The 18,907-nt window shown below is 36.3% G+C and overlaps 1 protein-coding gene across 9 annotated transcripts in view; it reads left to right on the top strand.

Moving 5' to 3' along the window:
* Positions 1-18,907, top strand: part of TBC1D32 (TBC1 domain family member 32) — a 178,783-nt gene that overhangs the window by 130,773 nt on the left and 29,103 nt on the right. For all 9 annotated transcript variants that reach the window (XR_011497821.1, XR_006519202.2, XR_011497822.1 and 6 more), the window contains 3 exons: positions 829-954; positions 6,102-6,185; positions 16,102-16,171. Coding sequence is in view for 6 of the 9 variants with exons in the window: in XM_044757205.2 (XP_044613140.1) it covers positions 829-954; positions 6,102-6,185; positions 16,102-16,171 (280 nt within the window). In the remaining 3 variants the exon portion in view is untranslated. The remainder of the gene's footprint in view (positions 1-828; positions 955-6,101; positions 6,186-16,101; positions 16,172-18,907) is intronic.

The raw sequence follows: 18,907 nt of genomic DNA, 5'->3' as shown, positions 1-18,907 counted from the left end.
CCATGCTCTTCTAGAAAATAAGAGAGCCTCATTACTTCTTTTACTCCTCCTTGGATTTTTACCTACGTGTGTGAGGAAATAGGATATATGTCTATGTGCATACAGTCTTGCATCCTTTTTTAGTGACACCTCAATCCTCGCTCCTATTTTTCCAAATGTTTTCTAATATAAAATCTCATGGGAATCTAAAATGAAAGGTGAAAAAAACCTCGTGGGAATTAAATGTAAATTTAAAAATAAAGTTAGGTGGAAGCCATCATGTATTCTTGAAATTGCTTATAAAGAAGAAAAGTTACATTTTAGCCACAGATACTCTTTCATCACCATTCATTTTCAGAGTAACGTTTTTTTCCAAGGAAAGAAAATAAATGACTGACTAGAGATTTTCCTATACTTAAGCTTAAGCTTTCTTTTTGCTTTTAAAGAAATGAGTAACATTGCACCTAAATGTACATTTAGTGAGTATAATATTCACATCAGTCTATGTAGTGAAATCTTAGGGTCTGCACTGTCTATTAAATATTCAGTAATGAGTCATGTTTGTATAAGAAAAAGAATATTCAAGAATTACGGTTATAAATGAATAGTCCATTTTATGAGCTTTTAGTAAAACAGTCCATTTTTATGAGCTTTTAATAAATGTGGTAGATAGCAACTGATAATATAAGATGTAATTACAGAAAAATGTTTATTTTCCTTTGAAAGCCATGTATATTCTATACTTTTTCTGGAATTTGTAACTGTTTACATACTTAACGTTAACACTTATTTTTCAGTGTACCTAGCATGTCTTATTATAATAATATAACATGCCATCTTTCTTATTAGACAGTGATCTTGGCAAACTTTTATTACATTTGAAAATGTCTGATAAGCAAACTGAGTGGATAGAAAACTGCCGAAGACAATTTTGCAAGCTGATGAAGGCCAAACCCGATCTAATCAGCGGAGGTGGTGAGTACATTTTTGAATTTCTGTGGGTTTTTTGGTATGAATATTATATTAATAGAAGCTGTGTTTCCTGAAGATTAGTACAGGCATGTCTAGAATAATACTAATTCCAAAAGTCTGTTGACTTCTGAAAAACTTGTGATCCTGGAGAACAGAAATTAAAATCTGAGAAACCGCTAAGCTTCTTTTGAACTCAGAGGTCTTGGCAAGCAGGACTGGAGCACTGATGCGCCTTTGCCTAGGTAGCAGTTTGCTTGGTTTCACTGGCTTTCACCTGAACATACCATACTGCTATATTTTGGGGAACTTTGTTGAATTTTTTCTTGACAGATATTTTGAAACTCTGCCACATCCAGCCAAATAAATTTCGTGAGTCTTAAGGAAATTTTGTTTTGAGGGAATAGCTGTGTTTTCTAAACTAGCTAACAAGCTGTTTGATGTTCAGATATTTATGTATGCATTTGTTTCCTAAAATCATCGTAATGTTAATTACATTATTGTGAATAAAGAAGGGCTAATAAAAAAGTTACAGTCTCAATATAAGCTAGATTTCTTGAATCTATAATTTAAAAGTTATTGTCCACTTTATCAGCTGTGCTTTAGTTTTCATATTTCTATCATTTGTTATAAAATTAAAAGTGGGAAATAAAAGTAAGTTTATATTTTGTTAGTTCGAGAAATTATATTTTCAGAGAATAATGACATATCTATGACATATATTTTATATATCTAAAATATTTGTAGTTATCTAAACAGATTTTGATATATTTGAATATAAGTATTTATATGTATATCTAAAATAAATATGTCTTAATCAAACATTCTCCAAAATTTTAGTGTTAAGTAAGCAAACTATGTTTTACCCCCAAATGTTTATAAAATGTCTATTATAAATATATATTTATCATTGGTTACATGATGGAGAATATTTAAAATAGATTTTCCATGGGTTCTGCACATACCAAAGGCACAGAACACATTGAGAAAGCAGCAGCTTGGTTTAATGTTCAGTTTAAGCACCATAAGTAAACATGTAGGTCCTGAGTTTCTCTCTAACAGGGAGAGTGATAAGACAAAAGAGAAAAATCACCTGTTCAACCATTATCCATGACTCTGAAGCAGGATAAACAAGTAGAACATTACGATTGAACTGTGTTCTGTGGGGATCTTGGGGCACTTCCCACAGGTCTCGACCTCAGTTGTTCATTACCCTGAAACCGTGTCCACCGTTAGATTGTAAGCTACTTTCAAAAACAGACCTAGACCTCTGCCCAGTGGGGTCTGTAGCTCACGCAAAACTCAGTTACTCTTCTTAGCAGTTTTATAAGATAGTCTACATTTTATGGATGAGGAAACGAAGACCTGGAAGTTTGAGGTAAGTAGCCCAGTTCACAGTGGCAGAGCCAAGACGTGAGCCCTGGCGACCTGACGCGAAATCCCTGCTCTGATCCCTTTGCTGTTCTCCCTCTTTACACTTCCTCTCTAGTGCCTAATGTTTTGCACTTGAGAGGCAAACAACATTTATTGAATAAACACAGGTAAGCATAATAATAATGCTGGTTTAGATTGTGATGAAATTTCTGACATCTCCAATATCTCATAACATACTTGTTTCCTGTCTGTTAACTAAGCTGAACTAATTTTGGGGTAGATTCAATGAAGAAATACTAACCCAGTTCTCACTTTGGTGAAGCAAGCATGCTTGTTTGTGTGTATACACACATGTACAGCCTGACTCTGCAGTCTGGTTCAACCCACGTCTTAAATATAAGCAATCTATAGTTACCAAGAACCAAACATTTAAAAAAAATTTTTTTGTAGAGGTAACATTGATTTATAACATTATATAAATTTCAGGTGTACATCATTATAGTTCTATTTCTGTGCAGATTACATCATGTTCACCACCCAATTTGTTGAGAAAGATTCACCCTGAGCTAACATCTGCTGTCAATCTTCCTCTTTTTTTTTTTGTATGTGAATTGCCACCACAGCATGGCCACTGACAGGCAAACTGATTCCCATGCTTGGGAACTAAACCCAGGCTGCTGAAGCGGAGCATACCAAGCTTAACCACTAGGCCACAGGGGCTGGCCTTAAGAACCAAAGATTTTTAAATTATCGTTTCTCCCTAAAATCTCTCTGTAAGGCTCTGGGATATACAATCAGTACCATGTACGTTCATTAATATTTTTTCATAATTATAAGTGAATGAAGTAGTCTTAATTTATCTGTAAGTTATGTGGTCTGAATCCAAAAGGAGGTGAACAAAAAGGAATTCAATTAACAAGAACTTAGTAAGAACCTACTTGTTGACTCCCTGTTCTGCTCCCCACTCTGGGCAGCTACTATCCTTTGTGGTAAGGGTAAAGGGTGGGGGAGGGAGAATAATCCATCAGTAGTCTTCCCAAATTGATTTAAACCCAAGTCATCTAAACAGCTACCAGGAGAGAAAACTTCCAACTTTCTCAGACTTGGGCTCCTGGTATTTCTCAAGTTTTCCTGCCAAGCTTTCGGCTTATAAGAAGAACAGGTGAAACAATGTGGATGTACAATTGTATGATATTCCTGCACTCACTTGTAAGGAGTCACTGGGAGAAGCAATAGGTTATATGACCCAGAGCTCACAGGCTCAAGTTAATCTTTAAAAACGTGTCAAATTCTTCCTTTTCATGAAGAAGTGTTTCACGGGGCCGGCCCGGCGGCGCAGCAGTTAAGTTTGCACGTTCCCCTTTGGCGGCCCGGGGTTGGCCAGTTCAGATCCCAGGCGCAGACATATGAACCACTTAGCAAGCCATGCTGCAGCAGGCATCCCACACATAAAATAGAGGAAGATGGGAACAGATGTTAGCTCCTGGCCAGTCTTCCTTAGCGAAAAGAGGAGGATTGGTGGTGGATGTTAGCTCAGGGCTAATCTTCCTCAAAAAAAAAAAAGTGTTTCACAACATGAATTAATTTCCTTGAGTTACAGATAATGGAATTTTCAGTGACTTGACAGTGAGTGAAGTGGTTGGTAATACTGAGATAAATAGCCCCTCTAGTAATTGTGCAATTCAGCTACACTTACATTCGGTTAGAGGAATGAGGCAAGGAGATTGTTGCCACAGGTTCAACTGCCATATGGAAATCAGTTTTTAGCATGGTTCCACGACTATGGCCTATCCATCAAAATATTTGGAAATGCATGGTGCTGTTCATAAGGGTTGCTGGGCAAAATGAATATATTGAAATCAGTAGAAATCCAGAACCTTCTTCAGGTAGTTCAGTGATGTCGCTTTTGCATATTAAGTATAGAAGTACTTTATCTGTAAGCCTCTAATATATTGATTTAATAACATAATTTCATATTTCAAAATAAGTACTTGCTGGAAAATAGTGTGCTTTGCAGTCTGCAATTAGTCTGGTGACTCATAAGTTTCAAATCATATTGTGTTTAGCTTCTTCACAGATGTGATGAAGAATTTTCTCAATTCACTGAAGTGTGTTTCACTGTCTGTCTGATGGCTAAGCATGATTTCAGGCATAAGATTCAAAGAATTACTTAGCAGTAAGCTGTGACTTTTCCCATTAACTCAAGCACTTTACTTAAATGCATAACATTAGCAAACATATGGTTGTGCTAAAATGAGAATTAATTATAGTGAGAGAATTTGTGCCTCTGCATGTGAAGATAGAACCAGTCTGAACAATTATAAGTTTAATCTGCAATACCAAGTCCTTTCTGACCCTCGACTATTGCATTCTCGTACTTTTTAATGGTCATCTTATTTCAGTTTGAAATCACAATATAAGTAAGAGTTCAATGAATACAAATTTTTATTTTTATCTTAAGCCATTAAAATATTGTGAGATGTAGCTTGTCAGAGCTACAGTTGTTGGAAAGCATATGTTATTCCTGTTTTTTACATTTTTCACATGTTGAACAGTGATTTTCCTTCATGAATTATGTGCTTAAAATGGACTTGGATGTGAAAAAGGGTCCATTCAATTAATATAGTTCATAGTATCTTGAATGTAACTAGGGCATGATTTTAAAAGATGCCTAAAGCTTACTTGCCATATGTATAAGCATATCACTCTATAGAAGTATTCCTTTTTAGCAAAATACTTCTAGATTTCATATTAATTATAATCCACCTGGTTATATCCATTTCGAGGTAATGTATGCAAACAGAGTGGCATTATCAATCCAGGCCAGAAAAGAATCATTTATCCCTTCTAAGCCAGACAGAGAAAGCTTACTTTTTTTTTAATGACTCAATCTCTTCTATTCCATTGACAGAAAGGCATCTTTTTCAACTTTTTCTACAATTAGAAAACTTTATTGTTTTCCAGCAATTTTAGGTCCACAGCAAAATTGAGTGGAAAGTATAAGGAGTTCCTGTACACCTCCTCTCCCTGCACATGCAGAACCTCCTCCACTATCAGCATCTCACGCCAGAGTGGTACCCATGGTACAATCGAGGAAGCTACCTTGACACATCATTATCATCCAAAGCTTATAGTTTACATTAGGGTTCACTGTTGGTGGTATACATTCTATGAATTTTGACAAATGTTTAATGCTGTGCATCCACCGTTATAGTGTCGTACAGAAGAGTTTCACTGCCCTGAAAATCGTTGCTCCACCTCTTCGTCCTCCCTCCCCACAGCCCCTGGCAAGCCTACTTTTGATCTGGTTGCCTTGAACAGATACCATCAGTTGGAAAGTATATAAAACACATAATATGTCCTGGATTTGAAAGGAACATGAGCTATGTGTTGATCCTGACCTTGGAGTTCACGTAATTTTTTTTTCTGTATGTGTGAATAATGATGATAAGATATTATAGCCTAATTAGTGATAATTTTCTTTCTGTATTAAAATCATTTAGCAAATTCTGAAGTAGTCCTTAGAGGATCTAAAGATAACAGATGATTCTTTTCCAGGTTTACGCTGAATAGGTTCTCAGTGTAGCTATTAAAATTTAATTTACATCAGAAACATTGTTATGAATATTAAAATATTATGTGTTTTGATTTGGACCCCTTAAGAGCATAACTGTGAAGAAGTTCAGATGACTTTTATCTGCTAGTTTGTAATTTAAAGATGTGTTATCATGTATTATTCTTGACCTTTAATATCCTAATTATTCTCTTGTTTATTACAGCTTTAGTAGAGTTACTTGAAAAATTTGTGCTTCATCTCTCTGAAAGTCCATCTGAATGCTACTTCCCCTCGGTGGAATATACAGGTACATTTTAAACATTTTGAATCTTGAAAAGTGCTCAGTGTGCAAATGGATAATATTTCATAGAGATGTGTAATTAGGTTACAAATATGCACCATGTTTCTCATTCTAAAACTTTCTCACTTGGTGCCATGTGCATTCCAGATAGCTTTCAGTCTCTTCTGTGCAAATGTCTGGGTTTCATTATAACTTTCTAACTCCTGTTTGAGCTCCTTTTTCCTATCTACCCATTAAAAGTTGTTTTTCCTTAAGACAATGTCTTCCACTCTTCTGATTTTATCCACTATCCCCTAATGATCTCATCTGCTCGTATATTTTACCTACCTCATATATTGGTGACTTCTAAATTCACATCGTCTACTCAAAGATCTACTGTAAGCTTCGTTCTCATATTTCTGGCTGCTTAATAGGTAAACCTCACCTGGAGGTGCTACGGAAACCCTCAAACTCGAAATGCCCTACAGGAACCTCACCTCATCATATCTTATTGATATACATCCTCCTCCTACATTGTTTGTTTTGGTGAGCAGTACAATCATCTACTGTCTGTCTAAGCTAGAAACTGAGGAATGATCAACATTGAGTCCACATTTCTCTTCCGATCACTAAACCATGTTAATTCTATGTTCTTAATATATCTTAAATTTATCTACTTATATCAATCTCTGCTCTTCTTTCTGTTGGGTTCAGGCCACTATTACTTCTTGTCTAGGGTATTGCAGCAGCCTCTTTTCCTGGTGTCTTTAATTAGAGTCTGATTTCTCTTTAAAAGCGTCCTTCATGCTGCTGCTAGAGCACAAATCTGACCCACTCATTCCTCTACCCATTAGTTCACCATTGGCCATGCATAGAAGCCTAAGCTTTTTACTGTGATACCCAAGATCTTACATTATTCTTCCTCTTTCTTCCTCTCTAGCATCACCTCTTTCTTTCCATGCCTCATGTTTATTTTTCAGGAACACTAACTATTAGCAGCACTGCCAACTCTGCCCACCCCATACATATTCATTTATGTAACAAATGGATATTGGCTTCTACTACATAATAGAACTTTTCTAAGCAGTGAACAAAAGGCCAAAATTCTTGCCTTCATAACGTTTACCTTCTGGTAGGAACACAGACAAGAAACAAATAAGTAAAAGATTCAGTATGTCAAATGGTATGGTGGTAAATGAGACATGCAAGACAGGGAAGGGGTCTCGGGAGCACTAGTTGGGAACGAGTGTTATAATATTAAATAATGTTCAGACTAGCAGAAGTGGGATATATAGATATTTTCAGGGAAAGAGAATTTCAGCAAATGACCAGGAAGGAGACTAGTATGGCTGAAATGGAGTAAGGGGGAAGAACTGTTGGTGTTGAAGTCAGAGAGGAGAGGATGATATAGAGTTTTGAAAGTCGTTGAAGGGTCTTGAACATAGGACTGATGTGCTCTGGTTTACATTTTTAAAATCACTATGGCTATTGTATTGAGAAAAGATTGAAGAAGGACAAAGGGCTACAGCAGGGAGATGAGTTGGAAGACTAATGAAGAGATCCAGATGAATAATGCTAATGGCTTGGATGGGGATGTCAGTGGAGATGGTGAGGAGTAGGTGGATTCTGGATTTATTTTGAAGATAGGGCCAACAGAATTGGCTAAAGATTGAATATGGGGTGTAAGACAAAGGGAGGAATCAAAGAAGACTCTTAAGTTATTGATCTGAGCCACTGGGAGGATGGGGATTATCGTACACTGAGATGGAGAAGAATGGGAGAGGAATAGATTTGAAAAAGGAGATTAGGAGCTTGGTTTTATGTTAATATTGAATACTTATTATACATTTAAGTAGACATGCTTCTTACATACTGGATATTTGAATCTGGAATTTAGGGGAAAGGTGTAGGCTGGAAATATAAATTGCTAACTCATCAGCTTGGTATGTAAAGTCAATACTCATCTCTGTCATGTCTTTCTCCTATTCTGACTTACTGTGTAATTCTTCACGTTACAGTAAACTCCTATAGGGTAGTTTCTATGTCTTACCTATTGTATCCTCTGCACCTAGAGTAGCAGTGTCAATAAATATTCGACAAATAAAAGAAAGAATAGATAAAAGAATGAAGGACAAGGGCTTTATGTACTGTGTTAATCAGTTTCTCTTAATTTTAATAGGCGTTAGAGAAAACCAGTTAAGGTTTCTGAGCAGAAGCTTCACTCAATTTACCTGTCTTAGGAAGATTATTTTAGTACCTGTGTAAAGGATGAAGTAAGAACTGCTCAAGAAGAACTGAAATTTGTCAGAAGTGAGTCTCCTGTACTCTGGGGTCAGTGAATGAAGAGATGGTGAAGACAGCAGGGAGGTGGCATAGGCTCACGATAACAGATCATCGTGATAATAGAGCCCCTCTTCCTCATAAGGATGATGTGACTTCTCTGTTTGTGGAAGAAACCATCATCCAAATATGTTATCAAGTTAGACACCACATGTCGTACCTCCATAAAAAGAAAAATTTTAAAAAAGTGCTTCTGCTCTGCCAGCCTATCTTTCTAGCCCCATTACCCACCAGTGCGTAAACACATCCTGTGTGTTCACCTCACTAGCTCCTCGCTCCTGCTTTTCCTTCTGGATAAAATTTTCCCTCCCTGTGACACCCATAGGATAATGTCCAACTCAACTGTAAAGTTGCAGCTGGCATGTCACCTACCCTCTTACTCCTGAGCAGAATTTCCTCCTCTGTGCTCCTATTCATTCACTTTAAACTAACATTTTGATATTTATTATATTGTATATGGCTAGTTTAAATTATTCCATTAGATCTCAAACTCCTTTGTATCTTTAATATAGCATTTGATATATTTTTATTGAATTAAATATACTGTTATGGAAGCATCTATATTCATGTAAATACATTTGTACAATTCTAAATATACTGGCATTTACAAATATACATATGAACATATACCTAATTACACGTAGTGCCATCTAATGCAGATTTGGAAAAGGGATGAAAGGGAACATAAGAAAATGAAACAAATGAGAGGAAAATACAAGGCAGCATTTAACAGGAATTTGGGTAAAGGGCGTTGATACCTATTGAGCATTTGTGAGTTAGTGTCTGAGGCACTCGATGTGCATTATGTCATTCAACCTTACAGCTGCTCTCTGAAGTGGGTATAATTATCACGTTTAAAATTAGGAAACTGAAATACGGAGGAAAGAAAACAGAAATTGTGAAGAGAATTTTGAAGAAAAGCGTTTGTGAAGGAAATTACAACTTTATGAATGAACCTAAAAATATATGTGAAAAACATGCACGGATTAATGATCAAATCTGTGAGTAAGAGAGAAAATAAGTAAGAAGTGGTCATCGTGGAGATTAGCATGGCCAGAGTGGCTTTCTCTCCAGTCTTCAGTATAATCTCCAGTATCTAAGCTTTCCTTGGCACGTTGTTCTATTGGTTCAAATTTTCTGTAGATAATCTAAAATAAACACTATATTCTATACATTATCTAAATGTTCAGCAAGACTGCTCAGTGTGCACACATTTTACCGTCCTCTGTTATATTTCTAAATTACGCTGAGGGAGATCTCAGATGTTAGCTTTGTTGAATATATCATCCAGGCAGATAAACTCTGAATGTGAATTTGAGTTCTTTAAAGACTCCAGCTGAACAACTATCCACTGGAGTTTTGGGGTACAGCCAAAAAATAAAGTGGCTTCCCGTTGATTGACTGCTTACTATTTATTATTATGATATGGTAAGCTTGTTGCTAGTATTGTTTTCTTTCCATAGCTTTAGATATCCCCATCCTTTATCATTTATTTTTTGGCTGGTGGAACAATGGTTTGCTATTATAAAATTTCACTCTATTTACTTTAAATAAAGAAACACCATGTTTTGATATAAAAGATGTTTCAAAGCAAACGGTGAATAGATATATTCAATGTTTTTCTGTGTTTCCTGGAATGAGAAATTGATTGTCTTTTTAAAAATGACAGCTCGCTAAACCCTAAGGTAGCTGAAATTAGAAGAACACAATCATCCATCTGTTGTTAGCTCCCTCAGGATTTCAGTCCATTATAAAATTTGCAAATCTGGAAAAATCAGATTAGTTTGGCTGTTTATCCCCTTAAAGAAAGGAGGAACGAACAAACAAAGTTCTGCACATTTGCAGTTTGTAAATCCATACAGATATCTTTCCAAATCTTAACAGACATTAATTTTTTGTCCGCTCAATTCCCTGGAACGTGTTGGGGATTTTTTCCTACTGGAATTGCTTCTTTGAAATGATAAATTAAGTAGTCCTTTCAAGTTAGTAGATATTTTAATTTTATTCCTTTTCTCTTTATGTTGTTCACTAAACAGAAAAAATATCATAAAATTTTGCATTGTTTTACCTTTTGACTATTAAAATATTTTTACACCTGTTATATACAGTTAAACATCTTTTATACTTTCTTTGACTATTCAGCAAATATACTCTTTTCCATCTTATATTTATGGAGCATGTTTGTGAGTATGCTTGATAATTGCAAGGAGGTATATAATATGAATGACCCTGTCCTCCAGGAGGGGAAATAAGGCATACGCCTAAAATGATGACTGAGGTAAATTGCAGCATATAGTAAGATAGAAAATAAGGACATGAAGGAAAACTGACATTTTTCAGCTGGCTACTTCGTTTCAGGCAATGTGCGTGGGGCTTTATGCTATTCGAATTGGGTTATTGTCAAAGGAGGGGTTTTGTTGTAAGTGCCACAGGTATTCAGTGGAAAGAGTGATCCGTGTTGACAGGTGCCATGTTGGAAGATAAGAGGAGGAAGCCATGGTAGACCAGGAGGAGTGGCACTAGCACTGCCTCCTGGGCTGTTACAACTGAAAGAAAGAGGAGAGGGCATAATCACATAATCAAAGGCATGAAGAGAGAAATGCTTTTTCCAAAATAAGGCTGACTGTACCAATTAGGAGACTGAGACTGTCATAGTAGCTGGGTCACAAGGAATTGAATTTTATGTCAGGAAGAATTAAATAAAATGGGTAGATACAATCACATGTCAAAAAGAAGGAACAGAACCTGCAGACTGGCTTTGGGGAAGGAAGGAAGGAGGTGGGAGGAAGTGTACTGACCAGTTGATTTCTTTGGGTGGTAACAATTCTCTGACTTGGAAGCAGATCCAGCGGGGCTTCAGGAGAGTCGGTGAACAGCCAATCAGTAACTGCTTCTCCAACCACGGATTTGTGCTCCAGTGGAGAAATTCTTTACTCTTCTGAAAATTTATTTTTTTCTACATCATTAGCCAAGTGTCATGCAGAATAGATTTAATTTTTCTACCGCTGCTTTGTGCTAGCTTTGCAAACCAAAGAGAAAACAGAATGCATTACCAGAGTGAGTGGTTTCAGTAATAAGTTTTTTCAACTCATTTCGTTCTAAGACTATTATATTTATAATTAAAATGATTGGTTATTTCAAATAGTTAATTTCATATTAATGCTGGGATTGCATTAGGCGTTGTTAAGTAAGTAGGTTAAGTATGATGCTACAGGTGTCCTTTGGTTGACATTTTTTCAACAACTTATTTCATTATTTTTTTCCTAGTAACTCCAGGGAGTGGGAGTTATATCATCTATTTGTCATTTGATTTCAGTATACAGAAAATATTTTTAAGTCCATATCTATTTCTATCTCCACTTTGCTTTGTTTGATATGTAAAGCACAGTTTTTGGTTGTTCATTGGATGTGTGTTCATTCATTTATTCATTCATCTACTCATTCATTCACTCAGTGTTTATTAAGCACCTATTGTGTGTCTTGCACACTGTTGTACACACTTCAGTGAGTTACTGGTTACCAGTGATCCATCAGAGTCCCCTGAAGACATCCATTTTTATCATTGAATATTACTTAGTCTGACTATTTTGCCCCATCAATTTTGTTTAATTTCTGAAGATTTTAATTCCTGCTTCATAAATTATATTTAGTTTGGGTTGTGTGTAACAAAAGATTATGTCACTGAACTTTTGTAGTCCAAGATCCATTTCTACTTGTCAGGTTGTCATATTCTATATCAAATACAAGTTTAAAACAGAAGCATCTCCTTTGGTATATATCCGTAAACCATTTTCTGACATCTTCATTCCTCCTTTTTATATCTTATACTTTTTTTTTCCAATGGGACTTTATTTACCCTAAAGTTATCTACATCTATTTCATATTAGTAGTTTTCTGTGTGTGTGTGTGTGTCTGTGAGGAAGATTAGCCCTGAGCTAACATCTGTCACCAATCTTCCTGTTTTGTGTGGGATACCACCACAGTATGGCTTGACGAGTGGTGCTAGGTCTGCGCCTGGGATCCAAACCTGAGAACCCTGAACCACCCGAAGCGAAGCACTGTGAGCTTAATCACTACGCCACCAGCTGGCCCCTAGTGATTTTTTTTTTGAGTGGATATTTGTTTTTGGTATGCTTAATATCTCCATATATCCTCATTTAAAAGCCTTTTTGAAGATTTAACTAGTACATTCTTTAAAGTGAAATTTGTGTGGTAGAGTATCATTGTCCAATTTAACTATATATAAACTTTTATTCCTTTAAGTTTGATCTCAACTTCAGTGCACAAGAAATAAGGTGGAAAGTTCTTTAAAAATACAAATGACTGGACATTCACCCTCAGCAATCTGATTCACTTGTCTGGAGTAGAGTCTGTTTATCTTTACTTTTAAAAAGCTCCTCAGAGGATTTTGATGTACATCCATAATTGGGAACCATTGTTTGTTGAAATCTGCAGAGTTAAGTTTTTACTCTGAAGATAAAGAATTATAAGCTTTTAGAGAGGGAATAAATCTGCAAAATTATTTGTACAACTCCAGAAAAGTTAAAGCACTCTTCTCAGGCCTGATAGCCAGACCACTCTGGAAGGACTCTTTCCTTCCACATGGAATAACTAAGAACCTAGACCTCATATGGCATTCAGTATTGTAGTCTCTTTGGGCAACTTCTCTCACCTTGATCCTTAACTTTTATTCCATCCTTCATGATATGGAGGTCAGCATCTTCTGGTAGAAGCCACCCTGATCTGTAGAACACATGACATCGGGAATACCCATTCTTAGCACCCTTAGCCCACTGCACACTCCTCCTCTACTGTTAAGATATCTATGTCTATTATACTTCCCAGGAGGGAAACATAGTATTACTACAAGCATACAGATCTATATATTAATGAAGATAAATATTTCTCATGTTTAATAACGCAATTTGATATGTACTAGAATTTTAAGGATTATCATCTAATCTAACTTAAAATTGTTCTGGCAAGGGCTGACCCCATGGCTGAGTAGTTAAGTTCACGTGCTCCACTTTGGCGGCCCAGGGTTTGCCAGTTTGGCTCCTGGGTGGGGACCTACCCACCACTCATCAGGCCATGCTGTGGTGGCATCCTACATGGAAGAACTAGAATGACCTACAACTAGGATATACAACTATGTACTGGGGCTTTGGGGAGAAAAAAAAGAAAAAAGAGGAAGATTGGTGACAGGTGTTAGCTCAGGGCCAATCTTCCTCACCAAAAAGTATACCTTAAGAAAAAGTTATTCTGGCAATAGTTTATAAAAATCAATCTTGTCATTATGTCACATTATGATGGTTGATAGGAGGTAGGTCTATTCCATGGCTATAGGAATATGTACAGTCAGAATGTTTGTATTATTGAAACTATTTAAATTCTGCAAAATCAGCCAATGTCACCAACACTATAGCACTAACATTTTAGACGTTATTTAAACTTTGGAAACTAAAATATATTAATCATAAAATATAGGGTCACCAGGGACAAATTCAGGTTCTGAAACAAAAAGAATTTCCTGGTCGCTACCCACGTGAATGTAACCTGACCGTCTTGTAGTGGACATTGGTAAAGTTGTGCTTAAATCATGGTTGAATTAAAAAAATGCTGTTAGGACTAAGAACTTGAAATTATGAATGCTGATTAATAGTTTAAAAAATTGACCATTATTTTGTGAGTGTGAGAATAATTTATGATATATGTATTTTTGGTAACAAGTGATGGAAACACAAATCAAACTTTTTTTCTTTTGTCTAAGCAGAAAGAGGCAGAATCATTGGCTCATGCAAATGGGGTAAAGCTGTTCTCAGCAATCCATCTCCTTTCTCTGTCTCTCCCTCTCCTTGCGTGTTGGATTTATTCCTCCCTACTGGAGACGTAGGGCACCTCATAGCCCCGTGATTAATAGGGGGCAAAAAATTCCATCTTCACTCCAGTTTGAAAGATCTGGAGAAGACATTGAATAGTCTCCCTTGCTTAACCTTTGTTGCTAGAAGTGTGAAACTGGTTTCCTTCTCCCCTAAGGATGGAAGGTACATCTATTAACACAGTAAAAGTTATAAATAGCAAGGAATTCTAAGCTATATAAACTATAGCTTAACTGCTGTCATTATAGGCAAAATGTAACAATATAGATAAGATTGTGTTCTCATCTAAATAAGTAAAACTCATGTGTAGCTTATCAAGAAATTAACTGAGTACTCATGTATTTTTGTTTCTTTAAGAAAATTACCACTCTAGTTAGGTGACCAACCAGTCTGATTTGCCTGGCACTGTGAGGAGCTCTTGCGGCATGAGAGTTTCAATACTAAAACCGTGAAGGTCTTAGGCAAGCTAAAGTGGGTTACCTTGACTCTAAGTGCGCTAAAAGATGAATTATTGCTTGTCCAAAGGGTAGATGGTTGATCACAGTGATGTTGCATTTGTTATTCCCTATCTCTGCAGATCTCAAGTCTACTCATATTTTAAGGTTCAGTTTAAGTGCCACTTCTTCCTAATCTCTCCTTTTTCTGAATTCACATAACACTTTATCTGTACCATTCTTTTTCCACTTAGCGCTTTAAAACATCTTTATCAGAGTTATCTATATACGAATTTTATCTCTGACACTACATGGAAAGTTCTTCTAGGGCATGATGTATGACTTATCTTTTATCCCCCATAGCTTCTAGCATGGTGTTCCACGCTTACTTTATCAAAGGATTTATTAAATGGAATGAATGAGTCCATGAGTTAAGTAGATTATATAGATAATATGAGATGCACCACTGTGTAATGGGAGGAAAAAAGAACTACCAAGATGGAATTCAGAAAACATAACTTTTGGTCCTCTCTACCACTAGATAACTATGTGATTTTGCATACTTTGCTTAATTGTGTGTGTGTGTGTAGGCACACTACAATTTCTTCAGCAAAAATTGAAAGATTCAACTAGACCCTCAGTGCTATCTAGTGATCTTTTGACTGTCCGCTGTTAGGTGGGTCATCCACTTTTCTCAGGGACTAATCCAAACTTGCACCCTCTCCTCTAGTCCACTGTACTGGACGACCCCTTCTTCACTTTGCTAGATGATCACAATTCCTACTTCACAAGGAAAATCCATCTGTAGGAAGAAACTTGTTCACTCCACCCTCATACATTGTTATACATTATAAGGAGAATACTGTTTATTCCTTCCTGACACTCATGTTTAAATCTGTAAGAAGTAAACAGCCATACTTATATGTATTTGTAATTCAAAATCTTATATATGCATTGCTTCATGAAAGTACAATATTCTAGACCATTTTGGGGTTAACAGCTTTTGTGTTCTGAGAATAAAGTAAAAATAGATTGCTTTAAAACTATAATTACTTGTTTTGTATTTAATATGCTTTTAAATGCTTTTTATAGGAATAAACATTATTTATAAAAAGTTTCCTGTTAATTTCTTTGAAACTATAACTGACAGCTCTTAAATGAACAAATTCATCAGTTTTCAAAATTCACATTAAAATATGTAAAATATTGCTTTCATCAATTTTCACTTAAAATGTGATTATTATGCAGAATTTTATACATTTTTATAACCCAGTTTCCTATTGTTTTTAGCCACTGATGCAAATGTGAAGAACGAAAGTCTTTCATCTATGAAGCAGCTTGGCGTTAAAATGACTGTCAGGTATATCATAGGGAAATATCTCCCTTGTGCATTTCTAAATTTGTTTTATCTGCTTGATATGTGCTTAGTAGTATTTAGTTTAACAACCAACTATTTTGTACATTTTAAATGCAGAGTTTATCATTCAGAAAATAATAACTTTGTTTCGGGGATATTGGCACTTGATTAAGTTACCTCTGTGCATAAATCAGTTACGGTTCATTATTATTTCAGAGGCTAATTACAGTGTATTTGAGCCTCTATGACTATCAGGTTTTTTCCAAAAATAACATTGAAAAAATCAGCACATTGGTAGCACAATCATACCATTTTATACAATATGATTAGTTTTAATTGTCAAGCTATGGGGATGAGTGCAAAAGTACCTTAAGAACAGATGTAGAAGTTAAAATGGATAAAGCAATTATGGTGTTTGAATTTTTAGTACTCAAATTGTAAGTTTCAAAGGAAATGGGCAAGGTAAACAGCAGACTGAGAGTTAAGGACTAAGTCCTTGGACCCCCGCCGCCCCTTCTTGCTCATTAAATGAGAATCTTGACAGTCTTGTTCTGAAGGGTCATCTTCCGAATCAAGTGTAAAAAAGATAATGTGAAAACTGTTTAAAAAAAACGACTTTTTGTAAATTCATAGCATTATAATGAAAAGTATGATAGTAATTCTGGCTCGCCCACCTATATTACACAGAGCGTCTAACTCATTGATTATGCTTTGTGACCCTATACGTGCTTTTTCTTTTGTAGTGTCCTATTTCTATTCTGAAATGGAATTTATAGATAATATAAGAGGCTAGTCACATATTTTTCTAATTCAATATAGTATCTTATTGGTAAGAAATAAATGGGAAGTGATTTATAATGAAATGTTTGTATACAATTACAGTGTAAGACATAGCTGGCACCAATATAGAATCATTATGACTGTGGCAGCTACCAATAGAGACTGATTTTATTAAGGTACTTCATGTACTGCAAGAGTGCTGCCACTGGCAAAGTGACTTTCCAAAATGGTGAACAAGTCTAGTAAGGCTTCACAAGGGAAACAATAGAAAAAAATAAACAAATGGGACTACATCAAAATAAAAAGCTTCTGCACAGCAAAGGAGACCATCAGCAAAACAAAAACACAACCTAACCAGTTGGGAGAAGATATTTGCAAACCATGTATCTGGTAAGGGGTTAATATCCAAAATATATGAAGAATTCATACATCTCAACAACGAAAAAAACTAACAACCCAATTAAAAAATGGACAAAAGATCTGTACAGAGATTTCTCCAAATAAGATGTACCCATGGCCAACAGGCACATGAAAATATGTTCCACATCGTTAACTATCAGGGAAATACAAATCAAAACTACAATGAGACAGCACCTCACTCCGGTCAGAATGGCTGTAATTAACAAAACGGGAAACAACAAGTGTTGAAGAGGATGTGGAGACAAGGGAACCCTCATACACTGCTGGTGGGAGTGCAGACTGGTATAGCCACTATGGAAACCGTATGGAGTTTCCTCAAAAAATTAAGAGTAGAACTGCCATATGATCTGGCTGTTCCACTGCTGGATATTTATCCAAAGAACATGAGAGCACGCTTGCATAAAAATACATTCACCCCTATGTTCATCACAGCATTATTCACAATAGCCAAGGCTTGGAAGCAACCTAGCTGCCCATCAAAGGATGAATGGATAAAGAAGATGTGGTACATTTACACAATGGAATCATTACTCAGCCATAAGAAATGATATCTGGGGCCGACCCGGTGGCACAGCAGTTAAGTGTGCACGTTCCGCTTCTTGGCAGCCAGGGGTTCGCCTGTTCATATCCTGGGTGCGGACATGGCACCATTTGGCACGCCATGCTGTGGTAGGCGTCCCACATATGAAGTAGAATAAGATGGGCACAGATGTTAGCTCAGGGCCAGGCTTCCTCAGCAAAAAGAGGAGGACTGGCAGTAGTTAGATCAGGGTTAATCTTCCTCAAAAAAAAAAAATAAAGAAATGATGACATCCAACAATTTGTCCACATGGATGGTCATTGAGAGTATTATGCTAGGCTAAATAATTCAGAGGGAGAAGGTCAAATACCATATTATCTTACTCATAAGTGGAAGATAAAAACAATAAACAAACACAGAGACAGAGATTGGATGGGTGGTTACTAGAGGGGAAGTGGGGAGGGAGGAGGGTGAAAGGTGTGACTGGGCGCGTGTATTTGGTGATGGATTGTAGTTGGTCTCTGGGTGGTGAACAGGATGTAATCTACACAGAAATGGAAATATAGTGATGGACACGTGAAATTTGTGTAGTGTTATAAAGCAATGTTACCACAATAAAAAAAAAGGAGTAAGTCTTCAAATGAAACAAAAGTGCTATGTTTCCTTGATTTACACATCGTTGCATTAAGTGTATAATAAAAATATAGGAGGAACATTTTATGAGATCTTATATAAAACAGAATTAGTTTCAGATAATAGAAATAGCTTTTTCATCTATTCAAATATCAGGCAGGACGTTGCAAGTTGTTATTGTGTGGGACTGTCCCATGTCTGCTCTCCTGACCCTCAGTCATTTACCTAAGTGCCAGTAGTGCCCTCAGTTCCTGTGACAATCTAAAACGTCCCCGGAAATTTCCAAGGTGGCCCCTGGGGGAAGTGCCTCTCCTGTTGAGAACCACTGAACTAGATGAACTGTACAGTCGCGTCTAGACTGAGCATTCTGTCAGTCTAACCTGCCA

This window comes from Equus asinus, chromosome 24, assembly GCF_041296235.1.
Source record: "Equus asinus isolate D_3611 breed Donkey chromosome 24, EquAss-T2T_v2, whole genome shotgun sequence".
NCBI classification, from domain to species: domain Eukaryota; kingdom Metazoa; phylum Chordata; class Mammalia; order Perissodactyla; family Equidae; genus Equus; species Equus asinus.
The sequence above is the reverse complement of the archived record's forward strand: the minus strand, read 5'-3'. Positions and strand labels throughout refer to the sequence as shown.